Raw genomic sequence first — 21,130 nt, forward strand, 5'->3', positions numbered from 1 at the left:
ACTTTAAAGATTCTTTTTGATCCGTTCGTTCACGAACGACACAGCTCTGTAAGAAATGAATGGAAACTATGGGCAAATTGTTCTCTTTAAAATTGTTATGGAGATGCTTTACGCGTATCTAGCTCGCAGTATTTAAAGTTTATTATTTATTCTTTTTTTTTCTGAAATGACCTTACGTTAGTGGTAATTGTATATTGGAGAAATTGTCATTGCTGCTGATTTTAAGCATTTTTATCAACACAAATAAATAAATTAAAAAAAAAAAGAAGCAGAAGAAGAAGGTACTGGGATAGGGTTCCTGGACCCTTTCATTATTGCTCTCCGTATTAGGACGTATATTTAATTAAAAATTAGTACATTGTTTCCTCACTACCTAGTTTCCTTCTCTTGTCTGTAGGTTTATAGTGTGTATATTCGATGCGGCCTTGTTTATGAATTTTAAAATGTTCAACTGGACGTATGTTTTAAATTTTTCTTCCGGAAATTTATTTGAGACTAGTAGTTTTGGAAGATGCTAAAAGCTTCATGAAACTCCCCCTAACTCCATTAATCGGACTAAAAGTAACTTCATAATCCCAGATTAACTATCAGTTAAGCACATTATAATAAATATCAGTTAAGTTCATTAGAACTTTTTTATTTAACTTTTTTTTAAACGATTTTCAGGAGAAAATTTAAAAGATATTTTTAGAGTGGGACCCTTGTTCGCGCGGGGTTCCATTGGGCTCTGTTAGCAAGTTTGCAACATTTGCTTGCAATCGTTCAAGGTCAATATCATATCATAAAAACAGATTGTTTGCGAACGAGCCCTCACAATTCGTCGCCTATCCAAGAGTTATTTTAATGCCTGGTTCCACAGTTCCTGAGATTCCATTCGACTTTGTTCAGGGCCGGAGACAAGATCGGAGGTCATGACCGCCTCCCCCCAAACCGTCGACAATATTATCCTTATCCTTCCCGCATTGTGTTCAAAGATTTAATAAATAAAATCGATTATTTTTGAAAGTAAATATTATTTGAAATACTCCTTTTCATTGCTTATGAAATTATTTAGTAAAACGTTTATGCCCTTTGGTTCTCTTCATTGACACCAAAGCAGTTTCAGAAAATTTTGGCTCACAAAACAGCAGGTTCGTTCATGCGTGGGAAGTCATTTATCATCATGTCCCCTCCCCTCCCCAAATAGCAATCTACCATCCCTCCTGACTGCAGGAAAAGCTTTTCAACACTTAAACCAATGCTATTTTTAGTCTTCCATTACAACAGTTTTTAATTTTAGAAAATTGAATTTTGATAGGAAGCTAGAAATCTCTATGGAATATTGAAATATAAAAGGGACCGCCTATGATTTTCTTTATTTTTTTTATCTCCTTACCCAAATAACGTAACTGTAACTGTGACAAAAAAGTAAACAAATGCTTTTTACGTAATTTTTTTTTAAATATGGTGATCCAAAGACTTCTTATTAAAAGTTTTTCTGTTCAATATAAGAGTTTATTTGCAACAAATTTTACAACAGGTTTGTAAATTTTTCGTTAATTTATTTGTTAGAAAATTTGCGTGAAACTTAAAGATTGGACAGTACCGGTTCTAGGAGGGAACTACCCGAGACCCTGACCCGGGGCAGAAAATTCACCCTATTCTAGTGTATGTGTGTGTGTTTATTTTTCCCCGACGAAACTTGATATAAAAACTTGAAGGGAAATGGGTAATGGTTAGGGTTTCCAATCCCGCCCCAATCTCAGTCCCGCGGGATTTCGGGATTGTAAGGAACCAATCCCTGAGATTGACTTAATTCCTCAAAAAGTAAAATTTTTATGTCAAAAAGAAAAAGTTGTGCTTTTTAGGAAGGACTGCTATTGTTACATGATTTACTCGAACTTTATACACCAATTGTTGAGTATTACAAAGTCGCATCTCAATTAGTGACTATCGTTTGGTACGCAAAAGTGCACTTAAAAACAATCCAATGCGTCTTAACAAAGTATTGCTCTCACAGGATAGGAAAATATTTTTGCGCCACATAATGTGCTAAATGAAAACGCATGTCCGCTGCAGTTGGTTTACTGAGATTAAATAATTGTGAGCATTTAGCAAAAGATCCTCATAAACTTTACTACTTTCTAAAATGGATTTTTTTCTTATGGGGTCATGGTAATAATTTTTGCTCATGAACTTCAAATTTCTGATAAATATATTCGTTTCATGGACAGCAAAAATCGTGAAACGTTATCATGCAAAATCATTACGGGATCAAAAATCCCGCTGGATTTTGCACTCAATCCTGCAGGATTAATCCCGCTAAATATCATGCGGGATCCTGCAGAATCAAGATTATGGGATTGGAAACCCTAATAAGGGTGGCAGTTCAAAGATTTGCTATGACAGGGGAAAAGTGAAGATTCGGCACTGAGATTGGATTACACATATTTTATTAATCATTCAGTAATGTCTGTCTCTAACTTTATAGGTTAGGTATAAATTCCAGATATGTTACAGACCAGCATAATAATTGCAATGCAGCCAATCTTTGTAGTTTAAGAATGAACAAAAAAAAAAAAAAAAACTTTGATTTATTTTAATTAGTGTTTCATGAAAAGGATTAAGAGGGAAATGAATTTAATAGTTGTATCATTTTTTATTACAATTTATTATTTCTTATATCTGTCAATATATATCATGATATATATCACGATATATATCCAATATTTATTTTGAAAATATTATGATATTTTGATATTTATTTTTTTGACTATATTTTAAATAAAATGTATATTAATCATAGTTAAATTATTTTTTATAATAATTTATTATAAAAAATAACCAAAAAGTTATGTTCTATATTTTTATGATGTATAATACATCATTAATATAACAAAGTAATATAATATTCCATTTTTACTAGTATTTTATACTTATAAAATTATTAGTAATGTAATAATTTTAAATCATATTAAAAGTGCCTAATTAAATAATAAACATTACTCAGAAAAAAAGAAAATATCTTATGACTGTACACCAAGTAATGCATATTATTTATTTCTGAATCTTAACTGTAAAAGTAGCTCACAGATGAAAAATGAGTAAAACAGCTAATGCTAAATTAACTCTATTAAAATTGATAGAAATGTAAAATGGAATATTAGATATTGACTTAAAAATAATGAGAGAAGCATTAATTTTAAGTCTCCATATTGTAATTATAATGTAAGAAAATAAGGAGTGATTTGAGGATGTATTCACTATTTTGAAGACTTTAGTTTGTACTAATTGAAAGTATCGGATATATATCAAAATATCGGATATTTTCAAAAATATCATATTTTTCGAACCGTGTATCAAAGTTATCTGTTAGTTTTAAGAACAATAATCTGTAAATGTTATTTTAAAAATATAATTTTTCAGTAACCTCAAATTGTTTTCTTTCCTTAGGCGTAAAGAATGTTTCATCCATTATAAATTCAGTTAGAATCAATCAGCAGCCTGTGACTTATTCCGTTTTTACTTGTTGGCGTAATAGTCACTCATTCTTTTCAAGAAGTAAGTGAGATGTTGAACTATACTTATGTTCATAAATTGTATTTTTTCCGGTTAAGTGTAATTGATGCTTTTTGTTATGTAATTATCTCCGCTTAATGTAATCATTTTGGTTGACATGATTTTGATAATCATAACAATTAACAAATCGTTAAATTAAATAAATTTACTTATTTAACCACACATTTTTATTTTTTAAATAAATGAATAAACTCATCTTGCATTTATATATGTACATCATTTTGAAATAGCATTTTGTTGATTTTCTGGAATAATTCAGATGCTCATTTATAAATTTCAATTTCAATTGTCAATCAAGATTGTAAGCACTATGTTTTTAAAAGTCATCAGAGGCATCTTGTATGCTGTGTTTCAACCCTTTCAATGCATTCCTCTTTTTAGTAGGTGGCTCAACATGCATTCTTCATCTGACTCATCGGCTATATCATTTGTCCAACAGTCTGCCAAATGTTTGATTATGTTAATGTAGTATGTAATGTTTCTATCTATAATTCTTAAGATGTAGTATTTGAAAGATGTTCTATAAACTTTTAGTTTCCTGATTAATTTTTTTGCAAAATCTGGAGTAGACAGCAATTTGATTGTTTCTACAGAAACCCTATTTTTTATTCAAAATCTGATAACATTAAATGATGTAATGATCACATTAAGGGATAATTTTAATATACCAATGAGTTGGGAAAATTGGGCTGAGTGATTTTGATAACAATAAGCAATTGATAACATTGTCCCCAATCACATTAAGCAAGTTGACCAGAGCTTCTGTGCCTTTGATTGAGTGTAGGGGTTAGGGGGCTCCTGGCACTAATTGTCTGTATTGCTGGCTTTTATTATTACTGATATAATAATTAAAATTACGGAATATGGTATCAAAAATTGAGATCGATGGAAACCGTAGACTTCCAGTTTCTCTTTTAAAGTTTTATTCTTATTTTATAAGATGAGAAAAAGTTCATTTATTCGCAACTTTTAGTTTTTACCTTTGTGAAATAATGCAATCCGCTCTATGAAAAATCATTTTTCAATCAATCATTAACTTTTAACTGTGAAAAGTGCATGGCTCCTTTTTTGGAAGTGAGGGAGCAGTCCCCCCCTGGTATGAGACCCTTATGTGTAAATTCTTTTGAAGCAATAGATAATAACTAAAATTCCTTTGTATACTATATAGGAAGTATTTACTTCGCAACAGATATGAAATCTGGAATGATACTTATTTTAGCATTGAAGTTTCCAAGAATATAATCTAGTCACTTTTTCTCTGAAGAATTTATGGAACTGATGTGATATACCCCACACCCTTGGCGACTTTTTCCTGTTGGCGCCAAGAAAGCGTCGCCAAGAAAACGATGTATGACGACATATGTCGTACATCGTTCTTAGCGATGCTTTTTTAGCGCCAACAGGAAAAAATCAGATAAAAAAACATGATCAAAGCACTTCAGAACACAATATATATAAAAACAACATAAAAGCACAACAAAAAACATCACGAATATATGCTTCAAAAATGTACAGGGCCGGGGTTTTTTGTAAACATATTAAAATACAATGAAATAAATTATTGTATTAATTACAAGTCGAAATTAATGCATTAATTTTTTTTCATCATTTCTCCGGGATACGAGCCCTCGGTCTCATAGTACTTTCGTAATGAGACCTCGGCTTGCCGGCCCTGCCTCGGTCTCTTTACGAAAGTACTATGAGACCTCTGGCTCGCCAGGACCTCGCTCCGCTCGGTCCGTTATCCCTCCGACTGTAAATATACATTACAGTCGGAGTATGGTCACAGTTATGTATATTTTCATGAAGACACCCAAGGGTGGCTCCTTCCGTTCAGTGTATAATAATGACACAGTTTTAAGTGTGAAATATGCACCATTATTGTGCAGATTTATTAATAAAATTCAGCATTTTTAAGAGTACAACCGAAAGAACTTTCAATTGTTAACATAAAATTCAGTACCTAAAGGAGACACGTTAATAGAATGTCTAAATAATTCGTGGCATCGATAAGAATTAACTTTTAGAACAAAATAACCGTACTATTTCTGTAAAATTAATTTACATACAGTAAAAATAAAGTTAAAAACTACAAGAACCCCTCAAAGATTTGTAAAAACAAAGAATTTTGGAAGTGAGAGGGTTTTTTTGAATTCTAAAATAAAGAACTTACCTTTTTATATGGTATAAATATTCACACTCAGTCTAAAACAATACATCATATGACAATGGCACGTTACAGATACACACCACGTTGGAGTTAACTTTTAATTAACCTTCAAGTTTGAAGACACTGGCATTTTCTAATGTTTTTACTTCAAAACACAACTACTGAATTTAAACTAACACAAAATAAGCATTCCTGTAAGGTATATTGCACGAAACAACACCACGTATCTCTCCTGCGTGAAACCTAAACAACCCAAGTAAACAAGTTTGAACAGATCTGTAAGATTGCCTTCGGGTTGCTAAACACAGGTTAGTTTGGCCAGGGATGCCATGCATAAAAAATTATCGCCTCATTGGCGAGAAAAATATTTTAATTTTGTGCAAAAAAATCGAATGTCGCCAAATGGGGGGGGTTGGGTATATCACATCTGTACCGAATTTATATATTTGGTATTATAAAAGGTATTCATAGTATGAATTCTATGACATTAATTTTAAATTTAGAACTATATACTTGGCTCTAACAATGACAAATTAAACTAAAATTGTTTGAAAATCTAAAAATTAAGTAGTTGTCTAGCTGTTAGTCCCTATCCTTAAAACCTTCTGTTGATAGGTATATTTCTTGCTGCCTTTGTTGTTTGTAGGCATCTCTTTTTCACTATTGTATACTAATGAAGATATGATTTTTTTTCCTTCATATAATTTTTTAAGAGTGTACTAAGTCTTTCCTCAGCACTTTGGGAACCCCTAAATCCTTAAAATAATGCATTACAAAATTTTTGTACTTTAGTGTGTTGTTCTTTACAAAAGCTGCAGTTGGTGTGAAGGTAAGATTTTTAGGTTGAGTTTATTGAGCTGTTTTTAAATGCCATAAAAACAGTTGTATCCATTCGCTCTTGAGAAATTTATCTTTTTGAACTTTCAGCAACTGCTGAGCAACTATGGAAAGGGGTTACAAGTGTAAGCCCTGCTGGAAGGAAGAGAGGGAGAGGAAGAGGAAGCAGCAGAAAAATGGCTCGTGATTTAAACAGAGGACAAGTTATTGGTTTCGGTAGGTATTTTATCTTGCATTGCAAAATTTAATACAATACCTTTTTCTTTTGCTCATTATATTTTCACTTGATGACATAAACTTTCTTGGTGTGTAACTCAAAATATAGATTGGTCTATAGAGTTTCACATTGAGTAGGCATGGTTCTTTGACCATGAGAATTAAAACTGAGCTGTAATTTGGAAGCACTAGTAGTATTCAAGTGGTAATAGGGGGGGAAGGGGGTGCTGCTACTAATGTGGCACAAGGCCATTGAGTTGATTTTAAAAATATCTGCAAAATTCAAAGTATTAATAAAACTGTAATTCGAATAAAAATTCCCAAAATAAATAAATAAAAAATAAATAAGTAAATATGAGTGAATGATAGCTATTTTTTTTAATGATTTACATCTTTAATTTTTTAATTTTTTTTTCAGAAGTAAAATATTTATTAATGTCTTATTTTACAAAAATTACTTAATTAATGCAACTAATTGATCCTTCATATATAGTATGCTACCTAATTTAAAACTGCACTAATCAAATTTTAATAAGAAATAGAAATAACAGGATAAATCATGAGAAAATTTTGAAAATAAAAAAAAACTTATTGAAAATATACTGAATTTATTATTCTTTGAATTATTAAAGGATGAAGACATTAAAAAAGGAGGGGACGAGCTTTATTTTTAGTAAAAATAACTTTCTAATTTCAGTTGAGCACCGGAACCTGTTTTTCTTTTTCTTAAAGATTTCACAAGATTGGTCAATTTCTTAGCTGCCCTTTGATGGGGGGGCAGTCATACTTCTTCCTTCATCTTGATTCATCTCTTGTTTGAGCTCTTGCTTTCTCATAAAAGTTTTGTTATAGCTAATTTAGCAATTAAAAATTAAATAATACACAGCAAAACACGTAGTGGTATTGAAGTTGTTACCTTATTGCCGTAAATTCACTTTTTAAAGTTCTATTGTAAACAGTCGTGACTGTATGTTGCTAAGAGATATGTAAGAGAAGATTCAGGTTGTCATTTGGTGCTTTAAATTTTGTGTCAACTTGTGATTCAACGAATAGTTGTTTGGCTAAATACCAAACATTTAGCTGCTTGGCTGCCAAATAGTTAACTTATTTTTGTCTAAAAGCAAAACACTGCATGATACGCATACTTCTCTTTGGCTTAAAATTTAAAAAATGTTTGGAGCTAATTTAAAAGTTTTTTAAGTATTAATTTAAACTTTGAAAAAATATTCGGCAGACTGGCCAAATGTTCGCCTTTGTTCAAATATTCATTGCATTTCTAACAAGATTTTTGCTGGTACAAAAAATTGATCTGTTGCTTCCTACAATCAATCTGATGTTTTTGTGTACTTTTAGTGGATATCAGTCACACCAACTTTTATGGGCTCCTGAGGCCTTAGTGGAATCTATTATTTTCTTTTCCATAACTGCACAATTTGCATAATTCTGTTTTGTTGATAGTATTGATTCTTTCAATTAACTTTTTAGTTTTTGCAGAAACACTGAAAAATATTGAAAATTACAGTAAGACACAAAAGAGCAATAAAAGTTATTCAGAAGGGGGAAAAAAATTGATGATATTGAATATACTGAATATATTGAATTTATGATTTGATATATTCAGTGCATTTTTTCTTAAGCTATTATTATTTAATTGTACTTCCTTTTTACTTTCTTCTATATCTAATATATAGAAGAAAGTGTTGGATTCATGCAAACTTTCGAATTTTGACGGATTCGAACGTTTTGAGGTGTGCTGAGTCCATTTTGACTATTTTTGGAAAATGTCTGTCTGTCTGTGTGTGTGTGTCACGTCTGTGTGTGACCAGATTTTTGTGGCCGCTCTACAACAAAAACTACTGCTGGAAATCGAACGAAATTTGGTACACATATGTGCCCTTATGTGAACTTGTGCCCATTGGTTTTTTGCGCGAATTCCTCCAAGGGGGGTGGAGCATTGGGACGTTTTTTGAGTTACGCGGGCTTGCTATTCCTCAGGAAGTAACTGACGGAATCAAACAAAATTTGGTCCATATGTTGCCATTAATAGGAACAGGTGCTGATTCAATTTTGGTGTCAATAACTCAAACGGGGGTTGAGCTATAGAACGTTTTTTTTGTCAATTGTGACTGCTGTATCTCAAGAAATAATGAACGGAATGAAAGAAAAATTTATCGGCAAGTAGACCTTAGTGGGTATAAGAGCTGATTTTATTTTGGTGTCAACAGCTAAAAAGGGGGTAGCGCAATCGCCCGTTCTTTTTTTCCATTGTGAGTGCCCTATCTCAAGAAGTAATGCTACGTTCTGGTTGAAATTTGGAATATATGTGAATCCATATGTAAACAGACTTTGGTTCCATTTTGACGCCAATCGCTCCAAGAGGTGTTGATTTTTTTTTTTTTTTGCAAATAAAAATAGCTTTATTAATGCAACAATAAGAAAGATAAATCGTAATAGATTGTCGTCTGCGTATTTCTCGTGATTTTAATTGTATGGAAATGACCGGAAATATTATCTCAATGATTTAAAATTTTTAACTGTTGCCATCTTATGTTTGTTAACAAATAAAATATTTGCAATTAATTCAAGCAAGGCTTTTAAAATAACTTTCAATTTTCGTTCTTTGCTTTGCTTTTGTAATAATTCAGACATTGGGATGGTCGTCAAGGTTTTTGCATGTATAATTTTGTTTTTGTTGGGAATAGTGCTTCCTCGTTAAGCATGGGGAGGGATCAGAATTATAAGAAAGATATAGAAGAAAGTTTCGTGATGGCCACAACATACTAGTTGGAAAATGTCTGCCTGTCTGTGTGTGTGTGTGTCCGTGTCCATGTGTGTGTGTCACGTATGTGTGCTACCAGTTTTTTGTGGCCGCTCTACAGCAAAAACTACCACATGAAATCAAACGAAATTCGGTACACATATGTGTAACTATGTGAACTTGTGCCCATTGTTTTTCGGCGTGAATTCCTCGAAAGGGGAGGGGGAGCAATGGGACGTTTCTTGAGTTATGCGTGCCTGCTATTACCCAGGAAGTAATTGGCGGAATCAAACAAAATTTGGTCCATTTGTTTCCCCTAACAGGAACAGGTGCTGATTCAATTTTGGTGTCAATAGCTCAAACGGGGGTTGAGTTGTAGAACGTTTTTTGTCGTCAGTTGGACTGCTGTATCTCAAGAAATAACGAACGTAATCAAACAAAAATTTATCGACAAGTAGCCCTTTAGATGGTATAAGAGCTGATTCTATTTTGGTGTCAACAACTAAAAAAGGGGTGGGGCAATCGAACGTTCTTTCTTTTCCGAGTGCTATATCTCAAGAAGTAATGCAACGTTCTGGATGAAATTTGGATTAAATGTGAAGCCATATGAAAACAGGCGTTGGTTCAAGTTTGGCGCCAATGACTCCAAGAGGTGCTGATTATTTTTTGTTTTGTGAATAAAAATAGCTTTATTAATGCAACGATAAGAAAAATAAATCATAATAAACTTTCGTCTGCATATTTCTCGTGATTTTAATTGTATGGAAATGATTGGAAATATTATCTCAAAATGATTTAACATTTTAAACTGTTGCCACCTTATGTTTGACAAATAAAATATTTGTAATTAATTCAAGCAAGTCTTTTAAAATGACTCTTAATTTTCACTCTTTGCTTTGATTTTGCGATAATTCAGACATTGGGACATTCGTCAAGTTTTTGCATGCGTAATTTTGTTTTTGTTGTGAAAATTGCTTCCACGTCAAGAATGGGGAGGGAGCAGAATTATGAGAAAGATATAGAAGAAAGTTTCGTCATGGCCACAACAGACTAGTTTCCCTTGTCCCTAAAGGGAAAAAAGGAAAAGAAAATTAACTATAAACTTTGGTGCCTATACCAATATTTTTATAGTTGGAACAGATGTATATCATTTTTAACTTACTTTTTTTTGAAATAGCGGTGATTTGATGTTGCCTTTGTTTAAACTATAAGCACTAATTAACTTATATTAATATTACATATTTCAAAAAATACATTGCACATTAATTAAAACATTTCTAAGCCACATCAAAGAAGAGTTTCCCATACATCTCATAACCAATACAAATCATTTCTCTAAATTATTGTATGGGAAGTTGTGTTATGTCATTTGGTCTTTGTTAGTGAATATTTCTTCTTTTGACTCGATTTCTGATTGCTAAATTTCAATTATAGGCAAGAAAAATATGGTGTGGCCAGGTTTGAATGCACCCATAGTTCAAGGTAGGGAGATTATAAGACAGCAGGAATTGCCTCCCGATGAGGAAAGGCAAAAACGGTTGATAGAGCTCCGGGACAAACAAGCATCTAGGAGATCCTATAAAATACATCCCTTAGAAAGAGGGTGGAGTGGCAAAAAGCTTCCTGGACGCAGTGTAGGTGCACCAGAGGCATATGGAGATGGTGCGTATTTCAACATGTTATTTTTTGCATTTCAAATGTATGCTTATTAAAGTAAGATTAATTTCCATGAAGTCTCAACAGCATTTTGGTTAATATATACATTTTACATTAGTAAAGATATTGAAGTTTTTTCCAATTTGCAGAGTTAGATAGATGTCACTTGCACGTTTTTCTGGATAAATGTGCATATTTTTTGGAAATACAGTAAAATCCCTCTAATGCGGGCACTAATGGGACAAATTTTTTTGTCCGCAATGGAGAGTTGTCCGCAGAACATGTGTTTAATAATGTTATTTGCATTGGAACTGGGGAATTAAAAATTGTCCTCATAAGAGGGGTGTCTGTTAGGAGGGGTTTTACTGTATTGACTTTTACCTATTATTATCAATAAAATTTTGTTTCAAGTGAAACTACTATTTTTTTTAATGTGTTGCTTATGCTACCCAAATTCTTCTCTAAAGACTAATAGTATATTCATTGATTTCTGATAAAAATTTCAAGCTATTGATATTTTTTTGGGGAAATTTTGTTCATAAAGATGTAAATATTAGTCTAGAGGAGTGGTGATGAACCTGTTTAAAATATGCGTATAACTGATGCGTTGAGGGATGTGAAAAATTATCTGTCTATGCAGGTAAAACCATCAGTAGTTGACACCCACACTAGTTGGTAACACAGCGCTAATAGTTGACACTTATAAAGGAGAACTAAATTATCCCAGAAAAACACTGACACTAAAAGATCAACTGAAATAAATCTGATTAGCATTGCAAATTTAAATGCCATTTTATATTTTTGTAATTTTTTTACAGTTTTATAATTTCTCTTTTTAATTTATTTTTGCTTTACAAGTATCAATTTTTAGTGCTGGTGTTAATTACCTTTGGTTTTACCTTAAATAGATGTTTTTATTTCTTTAAACATTTTCCCTAAATTTAATGCATGAAGTTACTGATTTCACTCAAAAAGAACACTTTTTTCAGGTGTGAGATATTATAGATAGTTATTAATGAGTAATTATTGATACTTCTTAAATGAAAAAAAATTATTATCTTACACTTTTCATTCATTTTCATTCCAAGTTAGTTTTTTTATACCCCCAACATAAAAAGGGAGGATGTTATAAGTTTGACATGTCAGTGTCTATCTGTGGCATTGTAGCTCCTTAAGGATGAACCAATTTAGATAATTCTTTTTTCTTTTTTTCTTCAAAAAATTACTTGGTGGAAGTGTTCTTAACTAAGTAGTATCTTTTAAAGCCTTTAACTATCAAAAATATAAATTTAAAACTGCGACAATAAGCTTTTTTTCTTTTCTTTTGCAATGTTGGTAGTGAAAACTTACACATCTAAAATATTAGTACCAATGGAAAGAATCAATTTTTCTGATAATGATAGAATTTGTTAGAAACTTCAAGATTATATTAAACTGGAATTATAAGCTTTTGAAATAAATTTAAACACAATTTTAGGCCTTTATTCATGTGATTGGTAATGATTTGATTGTTGGAAGACAAGGAGAGAAAGCTCAATGGTTTTAAATTTTTATCTGTTGCAATTTCCTATTTGTTGAGACATAAATTACTTGTTATTGAATTTAGTTAGCAAAGCCTTGAAGGATTGTCAATTTTCCCTTTTGATTCTGCTTTTGGGACTAGCAAAACTCAGTAGTTGTGGTTATATTTCCTTTTCTGTGTTTCCCCAATGTCATCTAAAATTTTTAAAAAATGTATTTAAATTTTATCTGTGTTCTGATTCGCAAGATTTATCTTCATATGAGGCAGACCTCAGGGTTGGATTTTTTTATATTTTTTTATTTTAATATAATATTAGTCCTTGTTCCACCCAAAATTTTTTACTTTTACTTTTTTTTTTCATGCGAGATAACACTTTCATCTCTTATTAATTTAAATTATTAAGAGATCAAATGTTAGAAATAAAATCACTTATAATTTCTTTTAGCAATATTGTTGAGTTATTTTTGTTCATCTGTCTTAAAGGACACACCACTTGATTGAATAATGTACATAAATTATGAAAATTAAGTATAATGTTTTAACACTATGCTTCATTCATTGCGTGTTGCATAAATTATTTAATTCATTTCCCCTTTTTTTTTTTGCAGAAACATTTGAAGGTTTTGATTCTAGAGTTCTAGTGGTAATGTATTTTATTTGTTTTCAGCTTTCAAAATATTTTATTCAATGTATTAAGAATTTCACATTTCAGATGTTTTCAAGGTCACAAATTGTTTTATTTCCGCAACTTTATTCGAAAAAAGAAAAAAACCTCCCTTCCCCCTTTTTTCCGCTTAATGTATAACCGTAATTTGTAAACTCTTTGTTCCTTTAATTTTTTAAGCAATATTTAGTAATTGAAATGAAGCTTTTATTTTAATTGGCACCAAGTTATGCTTTTACTTGACAATATTTTACTCATATATTCATTTACGTGTTTCTTTTTCAGTTTAAACCTGTGTTTCATATGACAAAGCAGCGTGGAAGAGTAAGGTCATTGTTTGCTTTAGTAGTAGTTGGAAATAAAAATGGTCTTGCAGGTACTAATCCATATTAATTGTTTGTAATTATGTGAAAGTGCCCAGTCTGAAATGATTAGAAATCCTAAATTTTTTTTATTTGTCTAAGATACAATATCCTTAAAATTGAGGTTCATAAAATTCGTGGAAATTGCCCATATACAATTTGTTGTAAACAAGTTCTTTTGATAATATTCAACCTTACAGTTCTGCCTTTACAGGTTAGTTTAATCTGATGTTTATTATACATATTTTGAGCATCCTTATGTTACTTATTATTGCTTTTGACTGCATGTGTTTATATTTAGGTTTTTTATTCATTTATTTCTTCAATTTTTTGTAGTATTTAGTTTTAAACCAACTCTATGTCTAAGGTGACAAAACGCAATACATAAATGAAATACAAATTTAAAAATATTCTAACTAATATTTAGTTTTTAAATAAATATGATAATATTAAGGATAAAGGAAAATAATTCTTTATTTTGCTTATAAAACAAATAAATGAAATCAGAAATGAACTGGGGGGGGGGGGGGAGTTAAAAAAGAATTATCTGTCTACTTTTGATTCTTGAATTAAACTGTCTGACTTGCAGTCATGAAATGGTACAGGAAATGCGATTACAGTATATCTTCCATTTAACAATACCGAATTTAGTGAGTTCCTCAATTTAATTATACATTTCACTGGTTCGAATTTAGCAGTATTTAATGTATATGTTCCTTGATTGAACAATAACTTTTTCCTGTCCCTTGGCGCTCATTAAATTGAGGTTATAGTGTAGTCATGTTGTGCCTTTATGTAACTCCTTATGTTTCTGATCCCCTCTCTCCTTTAAAAAAATAACTGCAGTATTCATGGTTATTTTCTAAAATATTCAGTAAGAAAAAAAATCTTTTTCTGAAAATTTTGGACGTTTTTTGCTTTTATGAGATCAAACATTTTTTTTTTATGAGCGCAATTGACAATGTCTGTTTAGCCAGCAATAAATTTTGCCAGATGTTCTCTGGCTCCTAAGCTCATTTTTTCTGCATTGAAAACACAATTCTTTGTAACATAATGAATGTACGCGTTTAATTTGCTACTTTTGTGCTTTATTGAAGTTGCTTTTATTTATTTTAAGTGCAAATGTATTGTTTTATTTCTTAAAATCATTCTAGAATAAATCTGTTTTTAAATAGTGAATTCCTCCATCCATGAATTATGTTATTTTTAGTACCATGAAGTAATTGTTTTTTTATAAAATTATATGAATATTTTATTTTTTATTCAGGCTTTGCTATTGGAAAATCTGTTAATGGGAATACTGCTGCTATTGCTGTAAGTTTGTTTTGCTTTTTTCTTATCCTTCATCTTCCTTTAAGATAATACTTGTAAATAAATTTATTGAAAGGCAGTGCAAAATAAATACAAAACTAATTTTAATGTGACTTAGCTTTTTTAAAATGACCAAAGAAACACATGTGATTTGGCTGATTTGTTTTGGTAGTAATGCATAGCATCTTATTAAAATATGAATGACATAACTCATATTTTAACTATGCAATCATGATGTGAAATAATATGAATGCCGAAGCATTAAAATTTCCCACATTAACAGTTTTAAACTTTTAAAACGTTTCACACTCAACCGGATCTAACACTCAACTAAACACTCAAATGGAATGCAAATCTTCAATATTTCTATATTACAATTAGTTTAATAATAAATCATGAATCAGTTTTTCTATTTTGAAATTCATATTTTCAGATATTTGTTAAGCATTTTCCCAAGTTGGGCTAAAGTAAACTAAAATATTTGTTGACTGGATACAATGTAGAAATACTCAGACTAAAGTAGGTTTGCATTCCCCAGGGAATATTTAGTCATAGAAATATATGTATTAAGTGCTGTAGCAAAGTAATATAAAAAAAAACTAATTTGAATTCTGAAATTTTGAATCCAAATTATGTTTTTCGCAATCACGAGTTTAGACAAGACCCGACTCATTGGAGTTATTGTTTCTAGAAACGGCCCCTGTCCCCTCAAGCCTGCCCCTCCTCCTGGGCGGTATCATGTGTATAGTTGTGTGTGTGTAGGCATGCATGCGTGCATGCGTAGGCTAGGCTTGTGTGTGTGTAGGCATGCATGCGTGCATGTGTAGGCTAGGCTTGTGTGTATGCATAGACCTGCGTGTATGAACGTAGGCGTAAGTGTATGTGTGTAAAGGCGGGTGTGTGTGTCAGTGTGTATATGTGCAAAGGCGCGCGTGTGTGTGAAAGACATGCACACCATTGGACAGCCCGCAGAGGCTGACGGGCGGCGGCGCTGCAGAGGCCCCTGGTCAAAGCTGAAAAAGGAACCACAGCATCAAGGATGGTCAAATGAAAACAATAAGCAATCGTCGTTGCTCAAATAAAAAAAATGCATGCAATAGATTAAATTCATTGAGTTTCACAATTATTAATGTATTATGATCCTTTGTCGGCGAGAAGTGTAAAAAAGCATAGTTTCATGTCGTGAACTATATTATAAGGAAGGATTGGGCACAGTGAGACAAATCTATTTTTTAATTTTTTTAATTATAATCAGTAAATGATGCTTGGTACCCATGAATCTGCAGCAATTGGCCAGATGGATTTTGGAATATGAAGTTGTTGCTTGCATTTGCATCAAATGATCGTTATTTTTTTGATTTCAGGCAACCAATGTTTTTTTTCTGACTCTCACATGCAGTGATTTATAACATTTTCTTCTATGAATAAAAATTAGCCATTTGATTAATTTCATTGTTCTACTACATTGCTAAATATCATTCAAAATATTTTGGATAGACTTTAAAGAACTTCTTAAAATGTTGAATTACAAGAAAACGGCAGAGTGGAGCACAGTGAGACAGTCGTAGTTGAGGCAGGGTGAGATTGTCCACTGTGCCCCAACCTAAATTCTGATTCAAACGGGATTTTTTTTTCAAATTTGTTTTATGATCTAACAGTTTTCGGCTTGCTGTTTATTTTCTTTGCATGTATTTTTGCCCCATCAAAGATGCAAATGAACCCACGTAAGGCAAAAATGGGGACTTTTCCATGAGAAATTTATTTGCAACTATCTTTCTGATTCTAGGTGGCATCTAAGACTCAAATCTAAAAATGGATCCATCTTTAATCAATTATTAGTTCACTGTTCATACTTTCTTCATACTAGTTTTAAATTTAAACATATATCCAAATTACCCATTCGTTTAAATTTCGTCTAAATTTTCTTGCTTTTGTTCTTGCTTTGCTGCATATCTGTGAATAAGCTTCTGTTCTTTTTATGTTTACATTTCTACTGATTCTTTCAATTAGTTGCTAACTTTTCCACTGGTTACTTGATTAATTCTCTACTTTTGCTATTTAAATTATTTATTATCCTGCCTCATCACTTTTCTTCGATGCCTTTACATTCTTAAGCTCACATCTTTTTGCATTGAAAAATCGATTTCTGTGACATATCCCTCCAGTTTTTTGCAAAGTTGTGCATTTATAACATTGTTGTATTCATTTTTATTTTTAGCTCAAAAGTATTTATTTCTTACCATAAATAAGGTTTGACAGAACATATTTTTTCTTTGCTGTCAATAGAAAATTTAGATTAAAATCCTTAGAAAGTTGTAAATAAAACTTTTTATTTAACTACAAGATAACTTTAATTAAATAAATTGCTCTACTTGGAATACTAATGGAAAATGAAAAATTTTAGTTATATGCAATCTGAATATGCACAATAAATCATAAACATAGTATATGCAAACAATGTTTTTCGATATTGCCTCAATGAAAGTTTTCTCTATGAACCTTATGTTGCTGTTACCACATGTAAATATTTTAATATTTTTAAAAAATATTATCTATATTTTTTTTCAGGCTAGAAACAAAGCAGGGAAAATGTTAAGGTACATAAATCGAGATAATACAACAGGTATGGTATTATTAAAATCTATAATTTGTTTAAAATGTTTCATTTCTGTCTAATATTGCAAAATTTTTCTTTTAAAGTAGAAAATATATCATATTTGAAGGAATGAAAGATTACTTATCATACAAAGATTAAAGTATGTTTGTTTTATGTTGGATAAAATAAAATTATTCTTAAAAAATAATTTATTAATTATTATTAAAAAATAATAATTTATTAATTATTATTTTTTAATAATAATTTTATTTTATCCAACATAAAACCACTATAAAAAAATATTGAATCTAAAATCATGTGTTAAAAATTGAACTCTCTGAAAACAAGGAGTTGTTTGAAATGATACTATTTGTTTGGTAACAGAACATTTTTTATGAATTTTAGAGATTATTTATATTTCTTTTCCTAATTACAAAAATTTCTTTGCAGTGCTTCATGACTTTTGTGCTGAATATGGCCCTGTAAAAATTTTTGTGAAAAAGCGACCTGAAGGTAATATTTTATGTAATTTAATATTTTATGTTTAATTCCGAAAATGGACTTTAATGTTTTTATTTGTTTTTTTATTTTTTAAGCATTATCGATTGTGCAATTGTTATTTATTGTTGGGGAAGACCTAACCTGGTAGTATTGTAAAGGCTATGCAGATCCAAATCATAGTACAGGAAAACCCCTCCAAATGGACACCCCTCAAAGGCGGACACCCCTCTTATGTGAACAATTTTTAATTCCCCAGTTCCAATGCAAATAACATTATTAAACCCCTGTCCTGCGGACACCCTTTTATTGCATACAAAAAAAAAAAAGTGTCTGCATTAGAGGGATTTTACTGTATTAGAAAGCTGCCAGGTTAGGTTTTCTTTAGTTAAATAATAAGTCGCAAACATTTTATTTTCTATGCAGTTAACACATTGAGAATGTATTTTCAGTTTATTTTCATGTGTTTTTCCTCTAACAAAGGCAAAATATATAAGAACAATTTTATTTCTGCATCTGAATTGCTTTCATTTGCCCCGTTGTTATTAGTTTTCTTGCTATTTGGATGAGAACAGATAAATTAAAACATCAAAACATTTGTTAATTTAATGAAGTATTTACTTGCGAATGCATTTTCCATAAAAGCTATAAAGTTTTAAAATTATATGAGAGTTGTGATTGATTGAATCTTGTACAGTTTAAATTAGATTTGTGAAGATTGTTCTTAAACATATTAATTTGGATAAAATTGAGGAAGATGTGTTTATTTTTAATGTTTTTTTTTCTTCTTCTTTTTTCAGGTTTTGGTTTAGTTTGTCATCGTGTAATAAAAGCAATTTGTGAAGTAGTTGGCATTAAAGACTTGCATGCCAAAGTAGATGGCCCACGTGACAGTTACTTAAGCATTACCCGAGCATTTTTCATTGGTTTAATGCTACAGGTAAATCATCATAAGTTTTTCAATATTTTGTGCATATATTAGTAAGAGATTCAAAAAATTAGCTTTTGTTTGCAAAAAGGGTGTAAAATTCATTAACTATTTTTGAATATTCCTGATTTATGTATCATGCACTTCTTTTTACAATGCAAGACGTAAAACAAAATCCATGCCAGAAGTAGAGTCTCCCGAGACAATAAATAACACTCAGGTGGATGCAGAAATAATTTCTTTTGACAGCAACAAAAAGTAAACACCGGTTCTCCGTTGAAATTCTCATAACAAAGTTCTCATAAGAGTCTTTTTTTTAAATGTTTTCTAGGATCCTTAACACTAGAATTACAGCGACCTTCGTACACCTAGAATTATGCCATTTTGACCCTCTGAGAAGAAACCTGCATATTATTGCCCTACATGCTCTTATATATATATATATATATATATATATATATATATATATATATATATATATATATATATATATATATATTTATATATATATATATATATATTAGGCGATGATCGAGTAACCTGTGTGTTTCGACTATGAAACTCGCGCTATGGAATGATACTTTGATAATATGTTTTGGCAATGTTAAACATGCGGGGGAAATGCTTTATTTTGACAAGGCTGAACTGGATCTGGTAACGTAACTGTTCTACTGGTAAGACTTGTCATTTCAGGGGAATGAAGAAATGAAAAAATGGTCAACAATGAACGCTACCTACTGGAGTTTAGGGTTATTCCACCGGAGTTAGGGTTACACTTTCAACTATCAAAGGATCACCAAACAGGCAATGGCTACATTCAAATGTAGAAGCAATTATCGCCTGTCATACCTTTACGGGCGACTTTCTAGTAATGTTATAGATTTGAAAAAATTAGTTTAAAATAAACATATTTATGATAAATACAGTTGATTCAAAGTATGCAGAGATTTTTAAGGACAAAAAATGAAGCATTCAAATTTTTTAAAAAATAACCTTAAAAAACCATCGCTGTTTCAGTTGCATTTCAGAAACTAGCAACTAAGGCTTTCTTTTATGTACAAAAAAATTATGAATGCTTCAAATTCTTGCAATAATGTGTTCCAAGAGCATTTTTGAGTTTCAGCTGTTTCATCACCAGTAAATATATTTGCTTTTATTTTTTCTTTAAAGTGGTTGGAATGACAATTACCAACTCCTCTAGGTTTAACCCTTTTTTGGTTTGGAAAACAAAAAAACAAAAAAAAAAAACATTTTCTTGAAAACTCCATATTACTTAAACTCCATCTTACACAGTACGATGATTTAAGAAAAGTTAAGGAAGTATTAAGCTATTTGTGAAAATACAGAGAAGCAGTTAGCAAACACAGTTTGCTTGGGGTTAAAATGACCTCTCCCGTAACTCTACTGTTAAAACCTCCTTTACCTGGATTAAATAGGACCAAAGGCGATCCGGATAAATGAAAATAAGCTGTTTGGATTATCTGGAATTTTAGATCTCCAGGTTTCGAATTTCTGAAGTTCCACTGTTATATCAAAACAGTTTGAAAGATGTGTATTTTTCTTTTTGCATATTTAATTTTTTTTCACAGAAAAGCCACCAACAGCTTGCTGAAGAAAAAGGTCTTCACCTGGTAGAAATGCGAAACGAAATGGACAACTTTCCAATTGTGAGGGCATCACCAACAAAATGTCGCACTGAAGAAGAGATTGGACCAACAGAACTTCTTGATTATACACTTCATTGTCTTAACAATAAAGTTGAAGATGAGCGAAAAAAATTTCAACCATTTTATGTCAATTATCCAAGTTACATTAAAGAAATGAAAGACAGAGAGAAACTTAGAAATTTTAAGAATGTAAAACTTCATCTACTGGCAAAGTATGGGTCTTTAAAAGGGTTTCTAAACATTCGAGAAGAAGAAAAAGCCAAGCAACAGTTAAAGGAGACTGTAGAGCAGAAGTAAAAGAAGTTTCTTTTATATTAGTTTCTGTTTGCTATAAAATATTTTGTGTTATTTCTTTTCAATAAAGTGTATTGAAATTTTTATTGTTGG

At 31.0% G+C, this 21,130-nt stretch overlaps 1 protein-coding gene across 1 annotated transcript; it reads left to right on the forward strand.

Moving 5' to 3' along the window:
• Positions 1 to 1,406: 1,406 nt before the first annotated feature.
• On the forward strand, positions 1,407 to 21,123 carry LOC129220369 (28S ribosomal protein S5, mitochondrial-like). The gene is made up of 11 exons (XM_054854775.1): positions 1,407 to 1,519; positions 3,433 to 3,540; positions 6,656 to 6,781; positions 10,974 to 11,201; positions 13,326 to 13,360; positions 13,667 to 13,757; positions 15,011 to 15,057; positions 17,623 to 17,677; positions 18,101 to 18,163; positions 18,949 to 19,088; positions 20,666 to 21,123. The coding sequence occupies exons 1-11, from the start codon at positions 1,444 to 1,446 to the stop codon at positions 21,038 to 21,040; spliced, it is 1,344 nt and encodes a 447-aa protein (XP_054710750.1). The 5' UTR covers positions 1,407 to 1,443; the 3' UTR covers positions 21,041 to 21,123.
• The last annotated feature ends 7 nt before the right edge of the window (positions 21,124 to 21,130 follow it).

The sequence above is a fragment of the Uloborus diversus genome, chromosome 4 (genome assembly GCF_026930045.1).
Source record: "Uloborus diversus isolate 005 chromosome 4, Udiv.v.3.1, whole genome shotgun sequence".
Lineage (NCBI taxonomy): Eukaryota > Metazoa > Arthropoda > Arachnida > Araneae > Uloboridae > Uloborus > Uloborus diversus.

Bases quoted from the DNA above. Each gene is read 5' to 3' on its own strand.
- LOC129220369 (XM_054854775.1), top strand. From the start codon at position 1,444: ATGGTGATCCAAAGACTTCTTATTAAAAGTTTTTCTGTTCAATATAAG. The intron at 1,520-3,432 runs GTTTGTAAATTT...TTCTTTCCTTAG, and splicing joins TGCAACAAATTTTACAACAG to GCGTAAAGAATGTTTCATCC. The intron at 6,782-10,973 runs GTAGGTATTTTA...TTTCAATTATAG, and splicing joins AGGACAAGTTATTGGTTTCG to GCAAGAAAAATATGGTGTGG.